This window comes from Rhinopithecus bieti, unplaced genomic scaffold (genome assembly GCF_001698545.2).
Source record: "Rhinopithecus bieti isolate Rb0 unplaced genomic scaffold, ASM169854v2 scaffold_7884, whole genome shotgun sequence".
NCBI lineage: Eukaryota > Metazoa > Chordata > Mammalia > Primates > Cercopithecidae > Rhinopithecus > Rhinopithecus bieti.
Window position 1 is genome coordinate 322,589 of NW_016806331.1, and position 27,325 is coordinate 349,913.

Consider the following 27,325-nt stretch of genomic DNA (forward strand, 5'->3'; position numbering starts at 1 on the left):
CCTGGTCTCAGGTGACTTTGGCCTCAGCATCCAGTTGGTTTACTGTGGCTTCTCTGGAGTCTCGGTGGCTGGCTGGGCCTCTGCCCTGTGTGCTCATGCCTCCTCCCGGAGCTGTGGCTTTGCTCCCTTGCAGGACGGAGCTGAACTTCAGCAGCACCTTCTGCTTCTGTTTGTGTCCAGCGCCCTCTGCCGGCTCCGCCGACCATTTCTTCTCCCGAGCTGCCTCTTCACACTTGTTGCATCCAAACCCATGTTTCCTCAACCTCTGCTGCTTGTGTGGAAGGATTTTCCCTGTCAATCTTTAGACCATGGTGCAGAACTTTCTCAAGGGCCTGGCGTTATTCTTTGATTTCCTCCTTGTCTGAGGCTCTCTCTTCAGGCCTCATGTTTTCCTTTGGACAGGATATACAGAATGTTCCTGGCATCGGCCCCATCAAGGCCTTGCTGAAGGACGAAGAAGAGGAAGGAAGAGGAGAGGAGCGGGGGAACAGGAAGGAAACAGAGGGGTAGGAGGAAGAGGAGGGAGAAGAAAGGGGGTAGAGGGTGAAAAGAAGGAGGGGAGGGGAGAGGGAGCCCTGGCTACCTGCTCTGGCTGGCCTTGGGCTCTGTGAGCCAGGCCGCACACAAGGCTTCATCAAGGGGAGCTTGCAGGCTGTGGCCCATCACGCCAGGTGCACCTGTCTGCCAACCTCCCCGCACAGGGCTGAGCTGGACACCAAGTTGGCACGGGAGTGGGTTACAGACAGTTCTCAGATCTCTGAAGGACGAAAAGTCTCCCGAGGCTGCTTTACATATACAGCCCCAGGTCCTGTCCTCCAAGATCCTGGTTCTGCAGGGCAGGGTGGTGTCCAGAAGCCTGCATCTGCAAACTGGCTCTGCCCCAGGCAGCCCCGCGGACACACCTGAGTCACCTGGAGCTGGAAGTGACGGATCCCTTTTTACCCACAGAGTCTCCCCAGAAGGCTGTGTGGCCCCAACTCCAAAGGTGGGGGCCTGTGTCCCTGGGCCAAGAGTAGAGGAGGGAGAGGCCTTGATCCTCCAGCTTCTAGAAGATGATCTGGTTCATTTTAGGAACCCAGCACGCCGGTACTTCTTGGTCCACTTCCTGTGGTATCTTCTGAGGTCACTTTTCCGTGACTACTGCCAGTGGCCCACACATTTTTTTCTTTCTTTTTTGTTTTTGGAGACAGGGTCTTTTGCTGTGACCTAGGCTGGAGTGCAGTGGTGCAACACAGTAGCCTTGAACTCCTAGGCTCTAGTGATCCCCCTGCCTCAGCCTCTGAGTAGCTGGAACTACAGGTGCACAACACCACACCCAGCTAATTTTTATTTTTATTTTGCTATGTTTTGAACTCCTGGTTTCAAACAGGCTGGTTTCAAACTCCTGGCCTCAAGCGATCCTCCTATCTCGGCTTCTCAGAGTGCTAGGATTATAAGTGTTAGCCACTGCACCCAGCCGGCCCAAGTGTTTTTGGAGTCTTTATGAATTTGTGGAGGAGCTGGGAGAAGATACAAGGTGGGGGCAGAAGCCACGCAGAACATGGGTGCCCCCAAATCTCACTAGGACCGGGGGAGACCCAGAGAGAGGGACCCGAATGGGCTCTGAGGCATGGAGAATATCCTGTCCCCTGGAGAAGCCTGGAGCACACAGGCTGGAAGATGGACTTCTGCTGGGATCCAGCCAATGGCATCTCCAGCTTCCACCCTGACACTGGTCCCAGGCAACACCGCCTCTGTCTGGACCATTGTCTACTCCGAATGGGTTTACATGGGAGAATTAAGACAGGCTCAATTAGAACAATCACCAGCTCTCCAGAAAGCCTCAATGACACCATGTGCATATCTTAGAAAGGTTTCAGTGTAATTCCATAGCTAATTGCCTGTATATAAGTTTTTGTCTATCATCATGTAATTATAAAACCAACATGCAGTTTTGGTTTTAGCTAAATAGCTTTTATATCAAAAACATGAAAAGGGGTGGGTCAAGACCACGTACCTTTCATCCACATCCTGGAACAAACAATTTGGTGTATGGGTGGTTGTAAAAATTCTCTTTTCAGGAGGTATTCTAGGGGCTGAAAGAATAGAATATTGCACACATTAGTGATCCTAAGAAATGTATATTTAATGTTATATTAAAACTACCAGAAAACACCCTGTAGATTCAGAGTAATGAGCAGCTAAAGAAAAAAATTGAAACATGGACTCTGAACAACAGAGCCTGCCACACTGAGAACCCTACGCTCGCTGTGGGATCACCGGCCAGCCTTCTCAGCTTCTACGGAATGCTAGTTTTAGTCTAGTAAATTGAAACTGCCATGTTAACAAAACCACACGGACCACGTAAATGCTACTCTTAGCAAAATAAAGCTAGAAGTCCATCTTTATGACTTTTTTTTTTTTTTTGAGACGGAGTCTTGCTTCGTTGCCCAGGCTGGAGTGCAGTGGCATGATCTCGGCTCATTGCAACCTCTGCCTCCCGGGTTCAAGCGATTCTCCTGCCTCAGCCTCCCGAGTAGCTGGGACTACAGGCATTCACTACCACGCCTGGCTAATTTTTTGTATTTTTAGTAGAGACAGGGTTTCACCATGTTAGCCAGGATGGTCTCGATCTCCTGACCTCGTGATCCGCCCGCCTCGGCCTCCCAAAGTGCTGGGATTACAGGCGTGAGCCACCATGCCCGGCCCCATCTTTATGATGTTTAAGATGAAACTAAAGTGATCTGACAAATTACTTTTAGAAAAATGAATTACATACTTGGATTCAAATTTCTTCTTCTTCTTCTTTTTTTAAATGAGACAGGGTCTCATTATGTTGCCCAGGATGGTCTCAAATGCCCAGGCTCAAAAGATCCTCCCACCTTAGCCTCCCAAAGTGCCAGACTACAGACTACAGGTATGAGCCACTGCACCTGGTCTGGATTCAGATTTCTTAGCAAATGCCACTGTACTGGAGAACTTCACAGTTTAGAAACTAGACAAAGGTGGACAAAGGTGATAGAGTAATTTGCATAAAGTGAGTCATATATCCAAAATTTTCCTCAATTCATGGACAAAACATTCAAAATTTCAACATTTTTCCTTCTTGAAGGAGACTCTGGTAATTTGGGGGAATAGCTTGCTGAACCCTAAGTATCTAAACCTTACCATTTGGAAAAGAACATTCTGTAATACATGCAGGAACACATCAAACATTGTGGAGAAAGTCACATACTTAAAATATTTCTATCACTTTTAAGAAGTGCTTTTTTAAAAGGCTGTCACTTGGCCAGGCGCAGTGGCTCACACCTGTAATCCCAGCACTTTGGGAGGCCAAGACAGGTGGATTGTCTGAGCTCAGGAGTTCGAGATCAGCCTGGGCAACATGGTGAAATCCCGTCTCTACTAAAATATAAAAAAAAAATTAGTTGGGTATGGCAGCATCCACCTGTAGTCCCAGGTACTTGGGAGGCTGAGGCAGGAGAATTGCTAGAACCTGGGAGGCGGAGGTTGCAGTGAGCCAAGATAGCATCACTGCACTCCAGCCTGGGTGACAGAGCGAGACTCCATCTCAAAAAAAAGCTGCCATTCACCACAGAGAAAGTGGTGAGCACAGCGCAGCATGGACTCAGCTGAATTCCCCGGGTTCAGCAGTTGCAGAATGCACCTGCCTTCAGAGAATCTGAAGATCATGTGACTCGCTCAGCAGTCATGGTGAGCACCTACAGTTCCTGGCCAGGGATTTCGGCCAATACAAGGACCAAGATGCCACAAAGCAGGATCTTAAGAGGCACCACAGGAAGGACCCATAAAGGTAGCACAATGCCTTGTACCCTCTGAGCTTCAAGAGAAGAGCCCAGATATTATTTTGGGGGTGGGGTAGCCAGAAGAGCTAATGGGACCAAGAAGTCATAGTAAGGCGAGCTGGCCTGATGACTGCATTCTGCGAGTGAGGTGGCAGCAGGAGCAGAGACCGGGGTCCAGAATGCTGGGTGTACAGAGGCACAGCAAGCCTTGTATGGAGGCTGACTCACCTGGAGAGTCATGTCCGTGCATGACTGTCTGGGAGGAAGGGAAATTCCAGGAAAAGTTAGGATGGGTCAAGGTGGGGAGGGAGGGTGCCCAGCACTTCATTTCTTGGGGCCTGAGGAACTGTTTCGGGTTCTGGAGCAGGCAGTGACATCAGTGCCCTTCAGAGGGGCCCAAGAGGCTGAGGCATGGGGCAGGGGATGAGGATGGGAGGGATGTGGGGCCCCAGACCTGTCGGGGCTACTCCCACTTTGTGGACAAAAGGCAGAGCAGCCAGGGAAAGGGGAGAAGAGTCACAGCACTGGTGGGCACAGGGGTGAGAGATGCTGGCACCCAGATGCCGTGATCTGCCATGGGGAGGGCTGGATGACAAGCAGGGTGTGCTGAGTCTCCAGAAAGATGGAGACCCTGCCCAAGGTGAGGTGGAGAGGCCAAGGGTGGGGAACTGCAGCTGGGAGTCCATATAGATATCATGTTTGAACCACAAGAGTAATTGAGGGGGAGCCAGAGACAAAGTCTGTCCTGGCGCTGGGCTTGGCTGTTACCTTCATAACCAGAGTGCACTCTCTCTGCCAGCAGAAGGCAGCAAAGCTGACTCTCAGCACCTTGTTGCTCCCGCACCTTGACCAGGTAGGGCGTCATGCGGAAGGGGTGGTAGCGGATTTCATTCTCGTGGCTTTTCCCGACACTGTGGAGAAGGGCCACGCTCAAAGTTTGGAACTGTGACACAGGAACGGTCCCCTGTTCTGTTCCCTCCTCACCTGGGCCCCATGCCATGCTGCAGGTGATGTGTACCTCTGCTCTGCCTGAGGAGCTGGGCCTGCTCCCCTGCCTGCTTCAGTCCCTCCCTCAGTCTCATCACACTGAAGGGCAAATCAGAGTCAATACCCCCACCAGTGGGAACGCTCCACAGCCCTTCTCTAGAGCAGCCTGCACTCTGGGTAGGTAAAGCAGACTGGAAAGGTGTGCTGCTCCCTCCAGGACCTCGGCCCTGACTCCTGAGGGTGCCAGGGTCTGGTTCAGGGCCACCCCTGACAGTGCGGCTGGATGCTCAATCAGTCACCCTGGTTTGGACCAAGACCCTTGTGGGGAAAGCTGTGTGTCTCTCCCCAGAAAAACGCAAAGACAACCAAAAGATGCAGTGCTTTCGGAAACTCTGTTGACCCTGGGTACAGGTCTTCGCAGGAGACAAAGAGACAGTACAGGGTCCCCTGGCCACCATTTTCCATGAGGGGCAGGTTAAATCACTCCCCTGCTGGCCGCATTCTTAGCAACCTGTACACATTTAAAATGTAACTGACTGTGTTTTCTGGTAGACTTCAGAAACAGGCGTGTTGGGTCCCTGCAGGCAGGGCTTATGCCCCCCAGCCTCAAGCGGAGTGGCACTGGGGTGAAATGTTTGTATGGTTTTCTAATTTAAGAAAACTGGGAACAAGGCTTACCTGACACGGCAAAAGAAAGATTTCTCCTCCATGCATTCTTGAGTAAAAGAATCTAGAAGAGAGTGTCCAAAGTCATTCATCCAAATCAACAACTAAATACACTGTTCCTTGTTTCTCACAAACGAAAGAGGAGCAGCAGAATCAAGCAAGAGCCAAGGTGAAAACTGAAAATTTATGGAAGCACAAACTAAATCCTTTATGTGAGAAACCTTCTATTACATTTTTGACTAAAATTACATACACTTCATGAGTGTGGTGCATTCCAAACTATGCAGCACTAAAATTTTAGCACCAGGAGGCTTACATTTTCAAAACGGTATATGCTGCTGCTGCAAACACATCAATTAATTAACAACTGAACACACTCATGGTGCACTGCTGCAAACACACCAAATAGCCTACAACTGAGCACACTCACGATGCACTGCTGCAAACACAGTAACCTACAACTGAACACACTCACGGTGCACTGCTGCAAACACACCAACTAAGCACACTCACGGAAGTCCAGAACATTGACAAAGAAAGCTGTGGAGGCCACAGCAGCTATATCCTGGAAGATAAGCCTCCATGCTGACTTTTGATTAACCCCAGTTCTGGGAAGGCCTTGGAGATTTCATTTACCTACTGTTCCTGAGTAAGAGCAGGTGCTTAAGGTAAATCCTGCCCTCAGGGCAAATTCCTGCCAGTTCCCTCTGAGCCTGTGTGCCCATCCCATAGAAGCCCTAGGTCTGAGGGAATGGCACTGGGATCCAGTCTTGTCTCATCACCACCCACAGCATGCATGGCTTCCGTTCTTAAGTCCCTGTTAAATATTTCTTTCTAAGAAACTGAATTTGTCAGCCTCTTTCTTTGGCCACTCAGCTGCCTCAGACTTTGGGGTAGGTGTGCAGAGGCCTGGCCACAGTGAAACAGAAGCCCCAAACATTTAGTGTTACATAATTTTGGGATAGTCAGTTCTAACAGAAACAACTTGGCATTCAAGGCTTACATTGGTATTTTGGTGAAATAGTAACTTCCTTTAAAATGTGAAATGTCTAGTAAAAATATGAAATTAATCGGGCAACCTCATCAGAAATGAAGGAAGAGGTGTTTCCCTAAGAGTTGAAAGGGATTTTAAAAAAAGAAATCTCTGCTTTCATGGCAATCTTTATTTTTTTATTTTTTTATTTTTTTTTGAGACGGAGTCTCTCTCAGTTGCCCAGGCTGGAGCTGCGAGTGCACGTGGCCGCAATCTCCATCGGCTCACTGCAAGCTCTGCCTCCCCGGTTAACGCCATTCTCCCGCGCGCCTCGCCTCGAGTAGCGCTGGGACTACAGCGGGCCCACCACCATAATAAAAAACAAAAAACAAAAAGCGCGCAATTTTTTTTGTTATTTTCCAGCTAACGACGGTTTCACCGCTGTTAGCCAGGCTGTCTCCCGATCTCCTGACCGTTGTGATCCGCCTAGCGCTCAGGCCTCCCCAAAGTGCTGAGATTACACGGCCGTGAGCCACCCGCGCCGGCCAAGAATCCAAACTAAAAAAAAAAAAAAAAAAAATCTTAGATCTAGGTCTTTCATATAACATTTCATCTACTCAAAAGAAATTAGGAAAGCAGAAGCAATGACTAGTTACAGAAAATGATACAAAATCAGCAGCTTGGAAAGGCCCCTGAGAATTCACTGGTCCTTGACTTAGCTGGGCAGGGAGGAGCTGGGACACAGGAGGCCTTCAGGAGAGTGGGGGCCGGAGGCACTGGCAGAGGCCCAGAGGCAGGCACGCCCCCAGCTGGCTCCAGGGACTTGACCAGACCCGGCTGGGAGGGCCTGGCTGGGGAGTGGAGCCTGGAAATGAGGCAGGGTAGACGATAGCTACAGTGGCAGGCCTGGCAGCTAGGAAGGCTGCCACCCACAGTGCAGCACACTTGGCCCGCAGTGCCTCGGGGGCCAGTGGCATCTGCCTAGGGACCTCACAGTCTATATACCCAAAGCCAGCCCTGGTCAAGGCAAAGAACCCTCAGGAAGTCATTCTGGGACATGACCCACTCACTGGTTGTAGCTGCCAAGGTGGTAGGGGGATGCCTGAGTGCAGGGAGCAGGGCGCCTCGCTCATGCTCCCCACTGCCCCCCGACCCAGCCTCCCACGACTGCCATCGCAGCAAGATTCCAGCTTTTCAAAACAACTTCATTTCTAAAATGCTCAACGGTTTCTCTCTCTGAAATGTATTAAAAGACTATTTTAACTAAATTTATTCTGAAGAGACGAACAACTGCTTATCCTTTACCTTTGCCAGAGCAGGCAGCTGGCAGCCCCCACAGGTGGGCTCTGAAAGGTGAGGCAGGGCGCCTGCACCACATCTGGGGTGGGCCCAGCTCCTGGCCCCTTTCCAGACCCCAGAGGGAACAAGGCACTACCTCGATGACCTCACCTGCTCCACTGCACACGCTCCACAAGGGAAGCTTGTACGGGGAAGTGAAGCTGTGGAACACACCCACATCATGAGGCGCCAGGAACTCCACAAACTTGGCGTCGCTGAAGGCATCTCTTTTATAGTGAAATATGGATGCAACCTGGTCAGAGATGTACAGGATCTTCCCAGACACCAGGGACACGGCCACAGCAAACATATCCTGAAAAGGAAGAGTAGGGCTCTGGTGACAAGGTCAGATGGGGTTGGACACCACATCCGACTCAGGCAGGCAGGCTGGAGGGAGCCGCCCACCAGGAGCGTCAGAGGTGGGGGGCTCTCTGAGCCCCTTGCCTAGCCCTGACCAACAAATCCTATCTTGCCTATTGACAGAGCAGGAGCATTGCCATCTTGGACAAGCCCCTCATTCTAAAGTTCACCTTAATAAAAAATGGCCTACATCCAAAGGGCATCAGCCTAATGGCTAAGGTCAACATGACCATAAACCACAAGTAACATCTCCAACCAGAAACATTCCAAACTCCTCCCTGACCAGAGACACGCTAGCCCCGAGATAACCCCCCTCCGGAGCCCGGAAAGATGCCTGTCCCAAGATAACCTCCCCCCTCCCAGAGACGGTCCAGCCCTGCCATAAACTCCTCCAACACACAAACATTCCAGGCTTGGGATAAGCTCCTCACCCTGAAACCAACATATAGTCTCAGTCTGCAGAGAAAGCGCTCCTGACCAAAATCGGCCAGGAGCGCCTCTCAGGTTTTCACTAAAGGAAACCTGTCTTTGACTGGCAAGCTGCATTTCGTGTTTCTTTCCTCTTTAACTCTTACACCTGTTACAGATATTGGGAGGCCCAACACGGTATTATTTGAAACAACACATCAGGGTTCTATTGGTGGAATAAACCCCAGCTGCCTCCACCCACTGGAAGGCGCCACTCACCCCACTGTCTTGGACATGGCACCTGGTGTCCAGGCTGGGTGACAAGGAGGTGGGGGACCCTCTGCTCACTTGGCCTGCCCCAACAACCTCTACCAGCCTTGCTCTCTCCCAGGGTTCTAGGGGCTTCCTGGGGAGCAGAGGCCTCTGGGTGGGCCCCTCCAGCCCACCATGGGCGCTCTGCTGCTGGCTGGCCCTCTGGGCTCAGGGTTGGGGTCTGCCTGGGGGTTACGCTGGAGGAAGATGGCAAGGATTAGGGAGCCCTGTTATGAGGCCAACTTCACAATGGTCCCAGCACACGTGGGGTCCCCGCTGGCCCTTACATCTGTTCTCACTGGCTGAGAACTCAGGGTGGTAGAGCAGGGGTGTGTGTATGTGGCCCATGTGCCCTCCAAGGGGCCCACCTTTGGGTGTGCTTAAAAATGCATGGGCTTTGGAGTCTCCAATCCCAGCTCCCCCTCATGACCGCAAAGCCCTGGACAAGTGAACTGACTGTCACCAAGTCTGTCTCCTCACCTTGAGGACATGAAAACCAAGAGCCCCCCAGTTCAGTCACAGTGGATTTGTCCTTGAACCCATGAGCTACAGGACAAAGCTGGCCAGGGACGAAGAAGACAGTCTCACAGAAGGCAGAAGTCCAGAACATGAATGCCACTTCCAGAATCACTGACTTCACATTTTTCCTTTTAAAGGTAGGAACTTATCTGCTAAAACCCCAAACGCTCCTGCCTTATAGCCACTGGCCACTGCTCTGAGCTAGCTTGCCTGGAGGAGGAACTCCCACCGTTTAGAAAGAAACTTTCGCGAAGAGGCTTACGGCATTCTTCACAATGTGCTCAGAGGTAACGCTCTCCATCTCCTCCACCGTGTAGGAGGGCACGTCTGATCCACAGGGGTGACCCTCGCTGGACATCAGCAGCTGGTAATACTCTTCGTTGGCTGCAGGATAGACAGTGCTCACACTCAGCGGGCAGGACCCAGCACTTGGCCAGAGATAGTCACTAGCTCTTACGAACTGGGGGCTCTATTTTTCTCAAATGAAAAGGTGGGATATAAATCCCGTCTTCCTGGGACACAGAACACATGGATACGTGAAGCTAAAACAAACTCACAAACAGAAATCAGGATATTTTTCCCTGAAACATCAGAAGGCCTTTGATTATAACTTTAAATGTGGCAACGACATTATTTAAGGTTACATGGTCAGAGTTCCTGCTACCTCTCACGTTCTCTAGAAGGGGCTTTTTTTTTTTTTTTTTGAGATGGAGTTTTGCTTTTGTAACCCAGGCTGGACTGCAATGGCACAATCTCAGCTCATTACAATATCTGCCTCCCAGGTTCAAGCAATTCTCTTGCCTCAGCCTCCCAAGTAGCTGGGATTACAGAAACCCGCCACTACACCCAGCTAATTATTCTTGTTTGTTTTGTTTTGAGATGGACACTTGCTCTGTCGCCAGGCTGGAGTACAGTGGCGTGATCTCACCTCACTGCAACCCCCACCTCCCAGGGGTTCAAGCAATTCTCCTGCCTCAGCCTCCCAAGTAGCTGGGACTACAGGTGCCCGCCACCACGCCGAGCTAATTTTGTATTTTAGTAGAGACGGGGTTTCACCATGTTGGCCAGGATGGTCTCGATCTCTTGACCTCGTGATCTGCCTGCCTTGGCCTCCCAAAGTGCTGGGATTACAGGCGTGAGCCACTGTGCCTGGCCTCCAGAAGGTCTTTAATCATGATGGTACATCCACGTTTCCACACAGGACCACATGGCAACCCCTGCACATCTGACTCCCTGGGTGATGCCATCAGACACCCCCACCCAGGCAAAATTGACTGCTTAAAAAAATAACAGGCACAAGAACATGTGAAAGAAAGTTTTCAAAATAGAATCTGAAGAGGAGGGGGCCACTCCATCTGAGTTCCCACGCCATCCTGGCTTATCCAGTGGGCTCTGGGGTGACAAGCCTGTCTCTGGGTGTCGGTGCTCATGGCCACAGCGGCCCTCACTCCAGGGGGGAGCAAAGGGGCCAGCTCGAGGCTGCCACTTGCCCTCAGGGCTCAACAGGCCCTGGACACATGAACCTGGGGCTGCGTTAGAAGAGCCCTGGACACATGAACCTGGGGCTGCGTTAGGAGAGCCCTGGACACAGGAACCTGGGGCTGCGTTAGGAGAGCCCTGGACACATGAACCTGGGGCTGCGTTAGGAGAGCCCTGGACACATGAACCTGGGGCTGCGTTAGGAGAGCCCTGGACACATGAACCTGGGGCTGCGTTAGGAGAGCCCTGGACACATGAACCTGGGGCTGCGTTAGGAGAGCCCTGGACACATGAACCTGGGGCTGCGTTAGGAGAGCCCTGGACACATGAACCTGGGGCTGCGTTAGGAGAGCCCTGGACACATGAACCTGGGGCTGCGTTAGGAGAGCCCTGGACACATGAACCTGGGGCTGCGTTAGGAGAGCCCTGGACACATGAACCTGGGGCTGCGTTAGGAGAGCCCTGGACACATGAACCTGGGGCTGCGTTAGGAGAGCCCTGGACACATGAACCTGGGGCTGCGTTAGGAGAGCCCTGGACACATGAACCTGGGGCTGCGTTAGGAGAGCCCTGGACACATGAACCTGGGGCTGCGTTAGGAGAGCCCTGGACACATGAACCTGGGGCTGCGTTAGGAGAGCCCTGGACACATGAACCTGGGGCTGCGTTAGGAGAGCCCTGGACACATGAACCTGGGGCTGCGTTAGGAGAGCCCTGGACACATGAACCTGGGGCTGCGTTAGGAGAGCCCTGGACACATGAACCTGGGGCTGCGTTAGGAGAGCCCTGGACACATGAACCTGGGGCTGCGTTAGGAGAGCCCTGGACACATGAACCTGGGGCTGCGTTAGGAGAGCCCTGGACACATGAACCTGGGGCTGCGTTAGGAGAGCCCTGGACACATGAACCTGGGGCTGCGTTAGGAGAGCCCTGGACACATGAACCTGGGGCTGCGTTAGGAGAGCCCTGGACACATGAACCTGGGGCTGCGTTAGGAGAGCCCTGGACACATGAACCTGGGGCTGCGTTAGGAGAGCCCTGGACACATGAACCTGGGGCTGCGTTAGGAGAGCCCTGGACACATGAACCTGGGGCTGCGTTAGGAGAGCCCTGGACACATGAACCTGGGGCTGCGTTAGGAGAGCCCTGGACACATGAACCTGGGGCTGCGTTAGGAGAGCCCTGGACACATGAACCTGGGGCTGCGTTAGGAGAGCCCTGGACACATGAACCTGGGGCTGCGTTAGGAGAGCCCTGGACACATGAACCTGGGGCTGCGTTAGGAGAGCCCTGGACACATGAACCTGGGGCTGCGTTAGGAGAGCCCTGGACACATGAACCTGGGGCTGCGTTAGGAGAGCCCTGGACACATGAACCTGGGGCTGCGTTAGGAGAGCCCTGGACACATGAACCTGGGGCTGCGTTAGGAGAGCCCTGGACACATGAACCTGGGGCTGCGTTAGGAGAGCCCTGGACACATGAACCTGGGGCTGCGTTAGGAGAGCCCTGGACACATGAACCTGGGGCTGCGTTAGGAGAGCCCTGGACACATGAACCTGGGGCTGCGTTAGGAGAGCCCTGGACACATGAACCTGGGGCTGCGTTAGGAGAGCCCTGGACACATGAACCTGGGGCTGCGTTAGGAGAGCCCTGGACACATGAACCTGGGGCTGCGTTAGGAGAGCCCTGGACACATGAACCTGGGGCTGCGTTAGGAGAGCCCTGGACACATGAACCTGGGGCTGCGTTAGGAGAGCCCTGGACACATGAACCTGGGGCTGCGTTAGGAGAGCCCTGGACACATGAACCTGGGGCTGCGTTAGGAGAGCCCTGGACACATGAACCTGGGGCTGCGTTAGGAGAGCCCTGGACACATGAACCTGGGGCTGCGTTAGGAGAGCCCTGGACACATGAACCTGGGGCTGCGTTAGGAGAGCCCTGGACACATGAACCTGGGGCTGCGTTAGGAGAGCCCTGGACACATGAACCTGGGGCTGCGTTAGGAGAGCCCTGGACACATGAACCTGGGGCTGCGTTAGGAGACTGAGCCAGGATTCTGCCGTGCATGTGCTTCCTGCAGTGTGGTGAGGAGACCTTTGGATCCACAGCTGGGTCTCATCTGCTTTCAGTTTTGCCACCTTCAGTAATTTCAGAAACAGGCACATATCTGAGTATGCTCTGAAATCAAGATATAAACTGCTGGAAAGTCTGGAAAATGTCCATGTGGCAGAGCTTCCGAGCTCTGAAGTTACTGCAGATGCCAACAGGGAAACACCCTAAATGGACATAATCACTTGAGAACAGAGCACCCCAATGAACTTTCCCTTCCAGCTTCTCCTTCCAGAAAAGGGGGCCTCCATGGGCACACAGGCCCAGAGCGGTGCCCTCCATGGCGGGGTGCTCATCCCAGGGGCACCAGATTTTATCTTTAGACCTGATTAGCAATGACGAGCAGCCGAGGCACCTTGTTCTGTCTATATCAACCCTCACCAAATGGACAATGGGATTAGGGAGGAGCCTGCAGAGAAACTATAGGACACCCAAAGACAACACCCAAAAATGCAAGTCCAAGCTAGCACATGGCAGAGCAACCCTTCTACACCTGGCTCAAGGGACCCCAGAGGTGAGTGCTGATGACCTGCTCACTGCTGATGAAAAATTACTGAAACATTCAAAAATATGAAGACTGCTTGAAATATGAGTTTATACCCATGATTACTAGTGAGGAACTTTGTCCTAACTGTACGCTGTGCTTTGAAACGACTGACGATAATAGAATACAGCTACTGCTTCACCTTAAGGCTTTCAGATTTTTCTTTTATGCACGTTTTTAATGTAAAAGATCCACCAGCCCCTCAGTGCATGTGTGCAACACATGAAAAGGCACAGCTCCACGGAGTCGGGAGGTGCTCACACACCAGCTGGCAGGAGATGTGAAGATGCTCTGCAGGGCACCTTCCTTCCCCACCCTGGTTCACACTGATGGTCTCTGCCTGCTCGTCACAACAGACCAACACAGCTGAGGAATTCTTCAAAGTTCCAGAGCTGGTAGTTTCCACTGTAAAGAAAAAGGCCAGGCCAGGCACAGTGGCTCACACCTGTAATCCCGGAACTTTGGCAGGCTGAAGTGGGAGGACTGCTTGGGTCCAGGAGTTTGAGACCAGCCTGGGCAACACAGTTAGACCCCCCATCTCCACAAAAAATGCAAAAATTAGCTGGGCGTGGTGGTACATGCCTATGGTCCCAGCTACTCAGGAGGCTGTGGCAGGAGACTCGCTTAAGTAAGCCTGGAAGTCGAGGCTACAGTGAGCTGTGATGAGCCTCAAGTTTTAGAAAGTCAACACAATCTGAACTATAATTTGGGGGGATTTAAAACATATTTCTATAGGTTTGGAGCAGAAGTGCGAGGCCGACGTACCTTTCACCTGCTTCACGCTCCTGAGGGCGTACTTCAGGGTGGCCAGCGTACTAGCTTTGCCCTTGGCCTTCTTGTCTGCAGGGAGGTGAACCTTCAGCTCCTTTAGTGTTTTTATCAGTTCTTTGTGTGTGTCCACTTTCGAAGACTGGTCGCTACTGCAGGATTCAAGAAAGAGGCAGCCAAATGTTAGCTTCCTAGGTGTCCTTTCCTGAAGAAACGTGCCTCTTGTCCATTTTCTCAGCCTCGGCTCTAGAGACGTTTTGATCTGGATGGTCCTTTGTGGGGCTCTGCAGGACATTTAGCGGTATCCCTGGCCTCACCCACAATAGACCAGGAAGACCACAGCCAGGTATGACAATCAGAGCTATCGACAGACAATGCCAGATGTTTCTTGCTGGGAGACAAATTCTACCTGGTCAAGAATCACCGCTCTAACCCAACTGAATGCTGGAGAAGTCCCTCCAACTGTGTTCCTTTCCGCCAAGGGTTAGAGCTAGGCTTTGCTCAGGAAAGGATACTGGTCCACCCACAGTCTGGTGCAGTGGACTGTGCCCTGAGTTGTGCCCTCCTTCCCTGCCCCAGGTAAATAAGGACTGAGTGATGGGATTACAGAGGACAGCACAGTGACTTCCTGCGACATAAAAGTGAGCCATGAACACAGAGAAAAGGGGATTGTGGAGAAGGGTCTTCAAACATTAATTGAGGATACAGAGATGTTAGAGAGACAGGACAGCAGGGCTGATGAAGATGGGCCTGTTTGGAACAGAGGGTGAAGAAGGAATGATGGAAATCAAGGTTTCTCAGGCAATGCAAAGTGCCCACAGTTCCTGCACTAGGAGCCGGGTTCTGTTCCAGAGGTGACAGGAAAATTGACATAGGGTAAGTTTGTTACAAACACCTAAGAAGAGTGAAGAATATTCTAGATGAAAATGCCCAAGACTCAGGCAAAGTCGGCTTCGAGTAGAGCTGGGAGGAGCTACAGGTACTGGAATGACATCCTGGGGGCTCTGGATGGCGAGGGGACACAGTCACTGTCTGAAAGGCCAGGGTAAGGCTGGGTTCATACCCACACAGCCACACAGACGGGTTTTAGCAGAGCTTAAAAAAAGCCACGTCACTCCCAAAAAACTAACCTCCAATAAGAAGTCTTTTAATTTCTCTAAAAACTCTGTGTACAAAGTTCTAATTGGCCTTACCTGCAGCCACTTGTAGATGGGTTGTGTTCAGATTTTGTAATCATCAGGCTAAAGGCATCTGGACTATGAAAACAAGAAATAAAAGCAAAATTTAGACAACTGTATGTTCCAGACACATCTTCCCCTGCCACCCTACCGGTGATAACAGGCTAGATAACACCACGGTAAGACAAATTTTAAAAAATACAAGGTTAAGATAAAGCTGGAACATAAAACTTTCAGACATGAGAAAAACTAAGTACTAGGACACAGAAACACATGACAACAGGAGCCAGTTCCTTTTCCATAAACCACCCAGTGTTGCGTAAGTAGCCGCTGGCTGGGTTACCCACCACTGCTACCTCCCAAGATCTCCTTACACCACCCAGTACCTGTCTGTTGGCAACTGGATCTACAAAATCAACAGGGCCTCACTATAAGGAAGGACAGACACTGGCACATTTTAGTCATTTTCAAAAATCTTGAAAAACTTGATAATCATGATTTAAAGATTGCAAAAGCAATCAAATCCCAGCAGAAATGAGCCACTGAGGAAACAACCTGCCCGGCCTCCATCTGGCCAGAGGCTGAACTCACCTCTGGTGGGCATCCGGTGGCTCCACCAGCATCCCCAGCTCCTTCCCGCTGTCGTCACAGTCACTGCCCTGCGAGTCCCGCCCCGTGGAGCAGTTTTCGTTGGTCTCATGTCCACTTGAGCCACTGCTCATGTCCACATCTTCCTGAAGTGGGACCTGGCTGGGCTGGGGCTCCATGGGCTCCTTGGTGGGGTTACTGGGGCTGGGGGAAAATTCCGTGTATCCATTCATGTTGGGCTCTGGAACGAAGCTGGTAAACAGAGGGATGCTGTCAGGCAGAGTACCCGTTTGACTCTTTCTGTTACTAATGAAACTGCAGTCTCTTTCTTTCTTCTCTCTGTCTCTCTCTCTCTCTTTCTTTCTTTTTTGGAGACATGTCTGACTCCTTTGCACAGGGAATGCAGTGCCTGGGCTCAAGCGACCCTCTGACCTCAGCCTCCAGGGTAGTTGGAACCACAGGCACTCACCACCATGCCTGGCTAATTTTTTGTATTTTTGGTAGAGACGGGGTTTTGCCATGTTGCCTAGACTGGTCTTGAACTCCTGAAGTCAAGCGATCTGCCCGCCTCAGCCTCCCAAAATGTTGAGATTACAGGCCAGCTGTGGCCAGCCGCACCCAGCCAAAACTGCCCTTTCATTGGGATCAATCACACACATATTAGTTCATCACATCACTTATTTGTTCTTACTGACAGAGCTCCTATCTGCCATGGATTAGGAAGAGGGTTGAATGAGGCAGCCTCAGCCCCCAACACAGAGCTGCTGGCGGCCTCATCAGAAGGCAGACAAGAACACTGACAGTCACCGCCCAGCCTGTGGAGTGCTGGGAGAAACACACAGTCCCTCTGAATGGGTGATCTGTCTTTCATAAATTTCCCCAGATGATGGTGGGGTAGGGGAGCCGGGTTCAGAAATCTTGGCCATTACACACGGCACAGTTACAGGAGGAGGAGCCAAGGCTAGCAGGAGACATGGGGACAGACAGGGCTTGCCGGCTAAAGAGGGCAGAGGGGCCTGGCAGGTGTGGAACCCTCCCAGCAGCTCGGGAGTCCCAGGCCCTGCAGGCATGTACAAGTGGGATGGGGAGGGGCCAGGACAATGTGGCTTCACATTTACTAGGAATGGTTGGGAGCTGCTGAGGCACTCTGAGTGCCAGGCCCACGGAACTCAGCTTGCATTTGGACAGGCTCGCACTGCGGTGCTGGACAGAAGCTTTACCGCAGCACTTTGGGGTAGGTGGGTGGAGTGGCTGAAAAAAGAGACAGACCAGTGATCATCCTGGACACAAACTGAGGGAGTGAGCAGAGACAGGCAGTAGGGAGGGGTGGGACTGATTAGCAGGTGGGAGGCCAAAGTGCCATCCTGGGTCCTCCCTTCTTCACCTAGTGATGTCCCCCCATCCCCAGGACAGCGTTTGCAGCAGGGTCCCAGCAGGAAGCAGGTACCCACTCTAGCGGGGCACTGGAGAGAGCTAGATGAAGGCCCTGCTTGGCACAAGCGGTCATGCTTAACGGACACAGCTGCGAGGCTCTGGAGTGACGCTGCTGACTACAGACATGATGCTAAGCACCCAACACACAGCCTTCCCAGCAACTCTGGATCACTGTCCACATGGTGTGCAGGGGACTGTTCTACACAGGCGCCAACAGGGGTGGGTAGCTCACCCCAGGTCACACAGTAGCAGATGACAGCCCTGGATTCCAAGCCTGCCGGCATCTGAAGATGGGACCCCCACCCTACAACCAGGCTCAGCTGCGCAGGGACCTCCTGCTTCTTGCCACTGCACTGTGCTCAGCCCCAACTCTGGCACAGTATGGCACTGCCACTTCTGCATGGCATCCGTCTGGCCCTTCCCGGGCAGGCAGAACAAGGGAGAGAAGGGTTGCTGGATTCCAGACCCCAAATCTTGTGAAATATCTTACGCTCCAATTCCCATCTAGCTCTGGGAGAGCCTCCCCTTCCACCTCCTTCCCACCAGAACCCACGTGAAATGACCAAGGATCATACAATTGGTCGCGGGGAGGGATCATTTTCAGCAGCCCTAGAAGTCCCAAAGGGTCCCAATCATTCGCCACAAAAGTGAAGGTGTGTCCTGCTGCTTGTTGCTCAGATGGAAGGAGCATGAAGAGTGCACTGGAGTCCAAATCCCCCTGAGGAAGTGGCTAGTGCTGAGATCCCTGCTACCCCCCGCCATGGAAGAAGACGGCCCGAGCCACGATCAAGGCTGCACCGTCAACAGCTCTACTACCAGGAAGATGCTTCGTGAGGAAGCTGTGGGAGAAGAGCGGACACAGGAACAGAAATCCTGTGGGAAGGAGAGATTCTCCTGGACACGCTTCACCCACTGAACACCCCCAGGTGCCCTCCCCTACAGGGCGACTCTGAGAACAGGCTCGAAACCATCCAGCAATACTGAGGGCCGCACACACAGGGAGCCAGATTCCAACAGCTGGCCCTAGGAACTGAATGGCTAAGCTCCAACGAGAGCCTTCAGCACCCCCTTCCCCAGGTCGAGTCCGTTCACGGGTGAGCCACTCCAGGACAGCCTGCTGAGAGGCGGGGCTCACGAAGAGTCCACCTACATCAGTGTCTGGAGAACAGCAGGGCTGACTAGACCTTGCCTTGCTCACAAACTAATAAACAGAATAAAGCCAATACGGGGCTGTGGAAAAGACACACAGCAAAGACAACTGAACACAACCCTCACGCCACAGAGGAAGCAGCAAATTAGGACAGCATCCACTTTTCATCCTAAAAACACAAGAAGTGATGGATTCAATGAAACAAGTAACGAGGGATGCGATAAGGCCACAGTCTGAGATGAAAATGCCACATTAGAATGGAAAACTAGAAAGGACAAAGTTCAGAGCGAATAAAAAGAAAATGGCTTCAGTGATACGGAGGAGACACATAAGAAACTTTCAAAATGCAAAGGGAAAGGAGAAAGGAAGAGAGACGGAGGAGGGCCGGGTGTTACCTGTGGATTACAGCTCTTTCTGAAAGAGATGAGAACAATAAACCAGAAACCATAATGAGTGAGACACATAGAGAACCATCCTGAGCCAAAGACAGAGCTAAATCTGCCAATCAAAGGACAGGAGTCCAACGCCTAACTGCATCCAGATGACAAACGGTATCTCCAAGGATAAAGAAAATCCTACCAACATTCAAAGAGAACAAACAAGTTACCCATAAAGGATGAAAAAAAAATCATACTAGTCTTGGATATCTCTTCAGCAATATTAAATTTCCAGAAGACAATGTCTACATTTTTTTTTTTTTTTGAGAGAGAGTCTTGCTCTGTCAACAGGCTGGAGTACAGTGGTGCAATCTTGGCTCACGGCAACCTCCGCCTCTAGGTTCAAGCGATTCTCCTGCCTCAGCCTCCTGAGTAGCTGGAACTACAGGCACACACCACCACGCCCAGATAATTTTTGTATTTTTAGTAGAGATAGGGTTTCACCATGCTGGCCAGGATGGTCTCAATCTCTTGATTTCATGATCCACCCACCTCGGCCTCCCAAAGTGCTGGGATTATAGGCGTGAGCCACTGTGCCCAGCTGTCTACATATATTAATAGCTCTGAGAGGAAAAGCTTATGGTCAAAGGGAGGAAATCTCAATTACAGGATACTTGATTGTGGGTTATATAGCTGGTTTTATCAATATCCTGAGTCATATAAAACCCAAAATGCCAGCATCATTCCACTTAAAGTCAGGAACAAAATAAGCAAGTCTATTACTCCAGTCTGTTTGTTTGTTTGTTTACATTTTATGGCAGTTCTAGCAAATTCAATGAAAGATGAATGGTAATACCTTTTGGGAAGAGAGAGACTAAGCACGAAGACTGTCTAGGTCATTCCCACAAAGAGAAACACCAAAGATCTGTGAATTTGTAGAGACAGGCTCAACCTCATTAGCATCAGGAAAATGCAAAGGATGAGGTTATCTTGCCCATCAGGTTGCCAAAAATTAACAGGACTGCTCACACTCAGCGTTGGTCAGGTGGAGGAGTGGCTCTTGAGTATGGTAGTGTAGTAATAGGGTATTTCTGGGGAGAAATTTGAGTTCACAGCAACGTTTATAATCTGCATACTCTTCCCACCTCCAGGAATCCATTGCAGATAAGTGCTTATTTATGTGCACAGAGATGTGTGAGCATGGAATATAAAAACCTGGAAAGAACCATCAACAAGGGGGCTACGCATCCTGTCCACAATCACCCTGGCCAGGAGCCAGCCTCAAATTCCAAACTGGTCCCGTGCCTCCACCTGGCCCTGCTATGGTCAACACAGCATCTAGAGCGATCCTGGTGAAGGGGCTTAGCTTACACCTCAGACCCTTGCTCAGAGCACAGCTCTAGTGGGCACGAGGGCCAGAGGCTCTGCAAGTCCAGCTCCTGCAATCTCCTGGGCATGTCCTGTTAACTGCTCACCCCTTGGCCCCAGCCCTGTGTGCTCTGACCACAGGGACTCTGCACTTGCTGCTCCCTCGTGCCCACAGCCCTCTTCCTGTAGATGCCCTGGACAGCCTGCATGAACAGCACTGCCTCCCCACCAGCTCCTTCTCTGTGCCCTCCACTCCCGCTCTGTGGGCTTTCCTCACCAGCACTGAGGGGCGGGGCTGTTTACTGCCTGCCTCCCCTCTAGGACCTAAGCTCCATGGGGGTAGGGGTTTGAGTTGGTCACTACTGGATCCCCAGGGCCTGGCACGTACTGTTGAAGACACAAACCTGGGACATCCATGCTCTGAATACTATACACCCACTAAAAGGACGGAGGCCAGAAACACTGATGTGGGGAGAGTCTCAGACACAGACGAACAAGTCCAAGAACAATAAACAACGACAACAATAAAAAGGACCGATGGCACTCAGGCAGGGCCCGCCCGGTGCCAGCAGTTTCCCACTGACTTGCCCTTACTCGCTTAGCACTGAGGGCTGGCACTGGGGCAGACAACAGAGCAGACATCGTTCCTGCCCTCAGGGAGCTTACATTAGGGGGAAACAGACAATAAATAAGAAAGTAGAATATACAGTACAGCAGGCAACTAGCAAGGGGGAATAGAGGGGCTGGGAGTGACATTTCAATGAGGGTGGCCCCAGGTGTAGGTGGCATTTGGCAAGGACCTTGCACTTGAGCCCTCGTGTGTGAACTGACTCAGAGTCCCTGGGCTTCGCTCTCTCAGGCTTGCAGTCACGTGCTCCAGCAGGTCCTTCTGGCTTCACACCTGAGGCTGGGACTGGGTGTCTCTGGCTCTGCCTGCCCTGTGTGGACTCGGACAACGTGCCACACCACTGTGGTGGTCCTTGCTGCCCCTCACTGTCCCGGCTGCCGCCAAAGGGTCTGATGAGGCAGCTGGACAGGAGGGAGAGCTCACATCCTGGGCAGGAGGCAAGGTGGAGCTGGCAGAAAATGCCCCTCCCTCTCTCTCTCACATGGACCGTTCTGAAGTTGTCTTTCTTTCCTTCCTTCCTTTTTTGGGACAGGCTTTCTGAAGAGGTCCCAACGGGGTGAGCACCCTGCTGTGTGTTGTCTGTAAGGCAGAGCCTCATCTCAGCAGGGTGTCATCTTGTGTGTGCTTTCCAGATTTTTCTTCCTCACCTCCCTTTTCCTTTTCTACTGCTACCCTGGGACTGCAATTCCCAGTAAAGGGCTCCCCTCAGACTCCGTTCGCAAGAGAGCCTGAAGGCAGACCTGGAGAGCGTGGAGAGTTGGCTACCAGAGGAAGAACATCCTAGGCAGGGGGACAGCACACAAAGGCCCTACAGCGGGAGAGCACCTGACCTGTCTGAGGAAGGTGCACGAGGCTGGAGCAGAGCGGGCAGGGGTAGGAGGGCGGCAGCAAGGCCAGATCACGGAGTGCCTTGCGGGGGCAGTCAGAACTCTGATAGGAAACTGTGGAGAGTTCTGTGCAACAAGCTCTGACTTACACTTCAATGGAGGTGCAGGGTTGAGGCAAGGTGGAAATGAGGAGACCTCTCAGGGCGCTCTTGCCATGGTTCAGTGGAGCTGCCAAGAGGCTGTCCAGGGTACCAAGGGCATTCTGTCACTCCTGACCCCCCCCAACATCCTGGACACCACCCATCTCATCCCCACAGCCCTCTCCCAGACAAGCAGCTGGTCCTTTATGCTCTGAGTGAGTCATTAAGGTGATCAGAGGCAGCAGCAGAGTGGCTAAGGGGACAGGTCCTGGATGGCCTGGGTTTCAGCTGGGTTTCACCACTTCCTAAGTGTGTGATCTCGGACAAGTTCCTTAACCTCTCTGTGCCTTGTGTCCTCACTCGTGAGACGGGGATAACAGTAGTTTCTGCCTCCTACTGGTTGTTAGAAGGATTAAATGACACAATCCATGCAAGGTATCTGGACCGTAATATTAGCTTGTATTATCACTGCTAACCACCACAGAAAAACAGAGAGGGGGCTGGGCGCGGTGGCTCACACCTGTAATCGCAGCACTTTGGGAGCCTGAGGCAGTGGATTACCTGAGGTAAGGACTTCACGACCAGCCAGACCAAAATGGTGAAACCCCGTCTCTACTAAAAATACAAAAATTAGCTGGGCGTCATGGTGTGTGCCTGTAGTCCCAGCTACTTGGGAGGCTGAGACAGGAGAACTGCTTGAACCTGGGAGGTGGAGGTTGCAGTAAGCCAAGATTGTACCACTGCACTCCAGCCTGGGCGACCCAGCAAGACTCCATCCCATGCAATGAGCTCCATCCTCAAAAAAAAAAAAAAACAGCCGGCGCGTGGCTCAAGCCTGTAATCCAAGCACTTTGGAGGCCGAGATGCGGCATCATGAGGTCAGGAGATCAAGACATCTGGCTAACACGGTGAAGACGCCGTCTCTACTAAAAAATTACAAAAAACTAGCCGGGCGCCTGTATTCCCAGCTACTGGGGAGGCTGAGCTGGAGAGATGGCGTAAACCCCCGCGCGTAGCGGAGCTTGCAGTGAGCTGAGATCCGGCCACTGCATCCAGCCTGGGTGAAGCACGAGCGAGGACATCCGTCACAAAAAAAAAAAAGAAAAAAAAAGAAAAGAAAAGAAAACAGACGGGTAACAAAAGTAATTTTAAGACAGAGAGTGAATTGTCACGGTAGCTGTCTCTGGCTTGTATTCTTGTATTTAAAGGACTAAGAACTCAGTGCCACCCCTAGCCCAGGCAGTCCTTGGAGGAGCATCAGGTATCTGAAGCCACCGTGCTGTCTGGGCCCTGGGCGCTTTGCACATAGCTCTCCTGGTTTTCACTATTTCGCACTTAGCTCCTGGTTTTCACCCAAGTCCAGCCCCTGTGAGCCTGTCTGAATACGACTCACTAGTGCCCCAACATTACCTTAGGTGGAAGATAAGTATTTTTGCAAAGAGGACAGAGTAAGCTTGGCAGAAACGTGAAAGCCAAATCATCAGAAACTTTGTCATTCCAGAAAAGGCGTCTCTCAGCCCTGGTGGCTCTAACAGACCAGCCTCATTTTGAGAAGCTGACAAAACCAACATCCCGGTCAAAGTGGACTTTGTCTCCTGCCTTCCACAGATGTGTACCCAGAGCTGGCTGGACCAGCTGTCCCTGGGGAGCTCCTAGGAAACCTGTTTCTACCTTGTGGCAGGTAGGGGGAGGAAGGGTGGGCAAGCACTTATGTGCTCAGGGTGCCAAAGCCCAGGACGGAAAATGACAGCCTGGTGGAAAAGGGGCTGCCAGAAGCCAACATGAGCCTCTGGGCATGAACCTGCCCTTGAGGCCCCCTTCACATGTCTGCGCACTGGCTCAGCCCACAAGAACGGTCAGACTCAAGGAAACAGGTTAAGCTCGGACCCCTGACCAGGTCACTTGGCCACATTTTTGGTAGCTGGGTTGCCTCAACCTGACAGAGCACCATTCAGAAAGTACGGTCCACAACAAGAATGGAGAGCCTGGGATCAGGAAGAAAAGCAGCTGGTGGGGGTGGGGAAGGAGAGGGGCCAGGAGCAGAAACTACTGGCTGGTGGGGTCACAGGGGTTCGTTACCCTATCCTCCCTACTTTCATAGATATTCATACTTTCCATAACAGTGTTTAAAAATGAGGAATGAAAGCACAGCCTGGGACCCAGTTCCAGCTTCCACTGCCACTGCCAGGACTGGTGAAGTCTTACTGTACTCCATACCCTCACACCCTAAGGCGGAAAAGCATTTTTTTGTGGAAATCAGAAATCAGTGTTCAGTTACCAGAGGAGTCCCACCTCATGAGGTCACAGCTTGATGTATATCCACAAACAACATACCCATGTCACATGTCACCAGACGCAGGATACTGCTAGCCCCCCAGAGGCTCCTTGTGGCCCTCCCAGCCACCATCTACCCCACGGGGACCCACTAGCTTGGCTTCTCGTAGCCTAGTGAATTCTGCCTGCTTTTGAACTTTACATAATAAGGATCATACAGCATGTACTGTCTCTGCAAGTCCTGCAGGATTTTACAACCCCAAATATTATAACATGTTTTCTACTTCCTGGTAGGAGCCAACTCCCTGAGGCCAGCCTGCTGTAATCCTGAGAAAATGTTTGTCCTGCTAAACAAACAGCTGCGCTCTCCATGGCAACGGTTGGGTAACTGAGGAAAAAGTGACCGCAGCCGTCCAAATACGGAGGGAAGGAGGTGCACCAGGGAGGCATTGTCTTGGCCTCACCAGGACACCTTTAATGCTCTCAATTCAGACTTTTAAATCCTTACATTTTTAGAACTACAAGACTTTACAGCAATAAGAAAGGCAAAAGTGTCAGCCTCCTAGCTCCAGTGGTCAGGGACTGAGCTACTCTGAATTGCGGGAAGCTGAGGCATCTGCTCCTCCTGTACCTGGTTTCTTAAAGAGTCGATTCTGATTCCTCTATGTCACCCCAGGAAGAGCACGAGGGACCCTTCGAGGCCGGTGAGGGTTCAGCACAGCAGCCCACTCTGTCTTGGGAACTACCAGCCTCCGAAAACCAAGTGGCCTTGACTCCTGTCACCCGTCACTGCTATTCATTTACTGCTTCTAATTTGCTCTGGACTTGGAAATATGGTAACAAACTTGTTACAAATGTGTACACGATAGGCATAATGAGTTGAAAGGCGGGCCTGGTCCCTAGGGGAGAGTGCGTGGGCTTGGGGAGGGGGCCATCAGAGGCCCCCTCTAGACTGTCTGATTCTCCCTCGGTTCTGAAGGTTGGCCGGCTTTCCAGAAGTGTGGGGACAGTCTCTGCCAAGCTTATGGAATTGTGTGTTTCTGGCTCACTCTGCCAGAGTAGTTTTCAAAAGGTAAAAGCACACCCAGAGCCTGTCTTTCTTCTGACTAAACGCCAAGTGGCCCTGCCAGCTGTTCAATGACCTGACAGAGCCGTGGTTTGCTGAGTCCTGGTGAAGTTACATCATGGCTTAAAAACAGCAGTGTGACGACTAGTATTTTTGAGAAAGTTCAGTGTGTATGACAAGTAGTGCACAGGAGAGGAATGTTTCCTTTTCCTTGTAAGTACTGCAGATGTGGCTCACAGGGGACATCACGTGGCCCAAAGGCAAGAGCATATCAGAAGCCTCTGTCTCCTGCGAGAAACCTGGGAAAAATCAACTGTAGGGTAACAGAAAACCAAAAACCTGGGAATTAAATTAGACCTCTGAGACTGCCCAATCTGAGTCCCTCCGAACAACTGAAACTGAGGCCCAGACTGGGAGCCAAGGCTCCCAGCAGCAGCCAGCTGGCTGACACAGGGCTCCCCCTTCCCACCTGGCACTCCAGTCTCCACAGAAAGCCAGGGCTGCGTTAGTTCTATACCAATGAATCACACCAAGGCGACAGTGACAGATAACTGCAAACACCCACGGTACCATCCCCGCGCTGGCACACCACACAGCTTCCACTTAAAAAAAACAACGGAGTCCCTTTCTTCATTATAGTCATATAGCACACAAAACTCAATTCACCTTGTATTTTAAAACTCAATTTCCAAATAAAGCCTTCAGGTAGAGTCCTGTTTTCTTCTCAGGCACACCCAGTCTGGGACCAGAAGCCCCAGGTCAGGGTAGAAGTTGGCATCTCCCCTTGGAAGTCAAGAAGTCTAGTGGTCCTGCTGTGCCATATACAAGTGAGAGGGGTCCATGTGGGGCTCTGGCCATGGTGTGGGGTTCTTAACACATTTCCCAGACTTAAAGCCCCTCCTCCCAAATTATAGCCCACCCAAGATTCAGCACCCAAGTTGAGGCCTTCACTGAACCTCTGAAGCTCATCCTGCCCCAGGGCGATGGGAAGATCCTGCAGACAGCCTGGGCCTGGGCCTCAGTTTGCTCATCTGTCAGGCTGAGGGGTTCCTCTGGGTGATTTTCAGGGTGCCTTCTGGCTGTTGTTCTGTATGAATCAGCTTTCCAAACGGGTTCCTTCTGTGTAGGTTACAGAAACCCTGGCAACCAACTCGTCATCTCTTACCCTGGCCTTCCTGAAGGGGGAAGCAGGCCACCTCCCACCTCCTGGTCTATGTCTGGGACTTGGCAGCCAAAGTACATCCCAGAAGGTAGGTGCGACTGCTGCACCAAAGAGTGGACACCCCCATTCCCTTCTATTCAGTCCGGGGAGAGGGAATTAATACAGGGTGGTCCAGGGGAGGCAAAGGGGCGAACATCAGGCAGTCTCCCTGCCCTCAGGTTCCCAGGCCTGGCTTGGCACAGGGACTTCCTTGTCCCTCTGATCGCCCATTCCAGGAGACCCGTGGGTGTCCAAGAAAAGCTCCTAGATCAGCGCCCTTCCACGGCCCTTCCCCAGCCCAGGACTTGGCCCTGTAGCCTCAGAGGAAGCAGTCAGCTCCCCGAGGGGCCTCCAGATCCCAGGGCCGGCTGCGCTGACCCCTGATTTCCTTGGCCTTCACCATGGGAGTGGAGGGAGGGTTCCCAAAAGAGAATCGCCCACGGAACCGCAGCCCGCGCGCAGTCACTCAGCAGCTCGGTGCCCTACACACGCTGCCTCACCCTTCGGACCTCAGGCTCCTGAGCTGCGAAACGGGGGTTCAAGTCCCCAACCCGCGGTGTCAGCGCAATTCAAACGAATTGCGCGCAGCTCGGCCACCCTCCACCTGAGACAGGGCCAACGGCACACGCCCCCACGCCGGCACCGTTTCAAGCCGAGGAGTCCAGCGGCCCAGGGAACTCCCAGCGGCGCCGGGACCCCGACCTGCCCGAGGCCAACGCGCCGGCGGCGGTTACGTAAGCCGCAGCGGGGCCGCGCCGCGCCACTTACCGCCCGGCCGCGTTCGCGTTGGCCCGTCCGCCGGTCCCTCCGCCGACTCGTGGCTCTGTCCGCCCGGACCCGCGCCCG

The 27,325-nt window shown here is 52.2% G+C and overlaps 1 protein-coding gene and 1 long non-coding RNA gene across 4 annotated transcripts in view; one reads left to right on the forward strand and one right to left on the reverse strand.

Moving 5' to 3' along the window:
• PER2 (period circadian regulator 2) overlaps positions 1 to 27,325 on the reverse strand; it is a 60,058-nt gene that overhangs the window by 17,397 nt on the left and 15,336 nt on the right. For 2 of the 3 annotated variants that reach the window (XM_017875557.1, XM_017875558.1), the window contains exons 3-10: positions 16,018 to 16,266; positions 15,442 to 15,504; positions 14,246 to 14,400; positions 9,611 to 9,732; positions 7,861 to 8,062; positions 5,451 to 5,502; positions 4,554 to 4,696; positions 1,997 to 2,075 (exon numbers count right to left, since the gene is read on the reverse strand). In XM_017875557.1, coding sequence (XP_017731046.1) covers positions 1,997 to 2,075; positions 4,554 to 4,696; positions 5,451 to 5,502; positions 7,861 to 8,062; positions 9,611 to 9,732; positions 14,246 to 14,400; positions 15,442 to 15,504; positions 16,018 to 16,266 — 1,065 coding nt within the window. Of the gene's footprint in view, positions 1 to 1,996; positions 2,076 to 4,553; positions 4,697 to 5,450; positions 5,503 to 7,860; positions 8,063 to 9,610; positions 9,733 to 14,245; positions 14,401 to 15,441; positions 15,505 to 16,017; positions 16,267 to 27,247 lie in introns of all 3 variants that reach the window. The other variant, XM_017875559.1, reaches the window with a different exon arrangement.
• Positions 26,242 to 27,325, forward strand: part of LOC108531923 (uncharacterized) — a 16,292-nt gene continuing 15,208 nt past the window's right edge. Inside the window, exon 1 of the long non-coding RNA XR_001886314.1 lies at positions 26,242 to 26,528. This is a non-coding gene — a long non-coding RNA (uncharacterized LOC108531923). The remainder of the gene's footprint in view (positions 26,529 to 27,325) is intronic.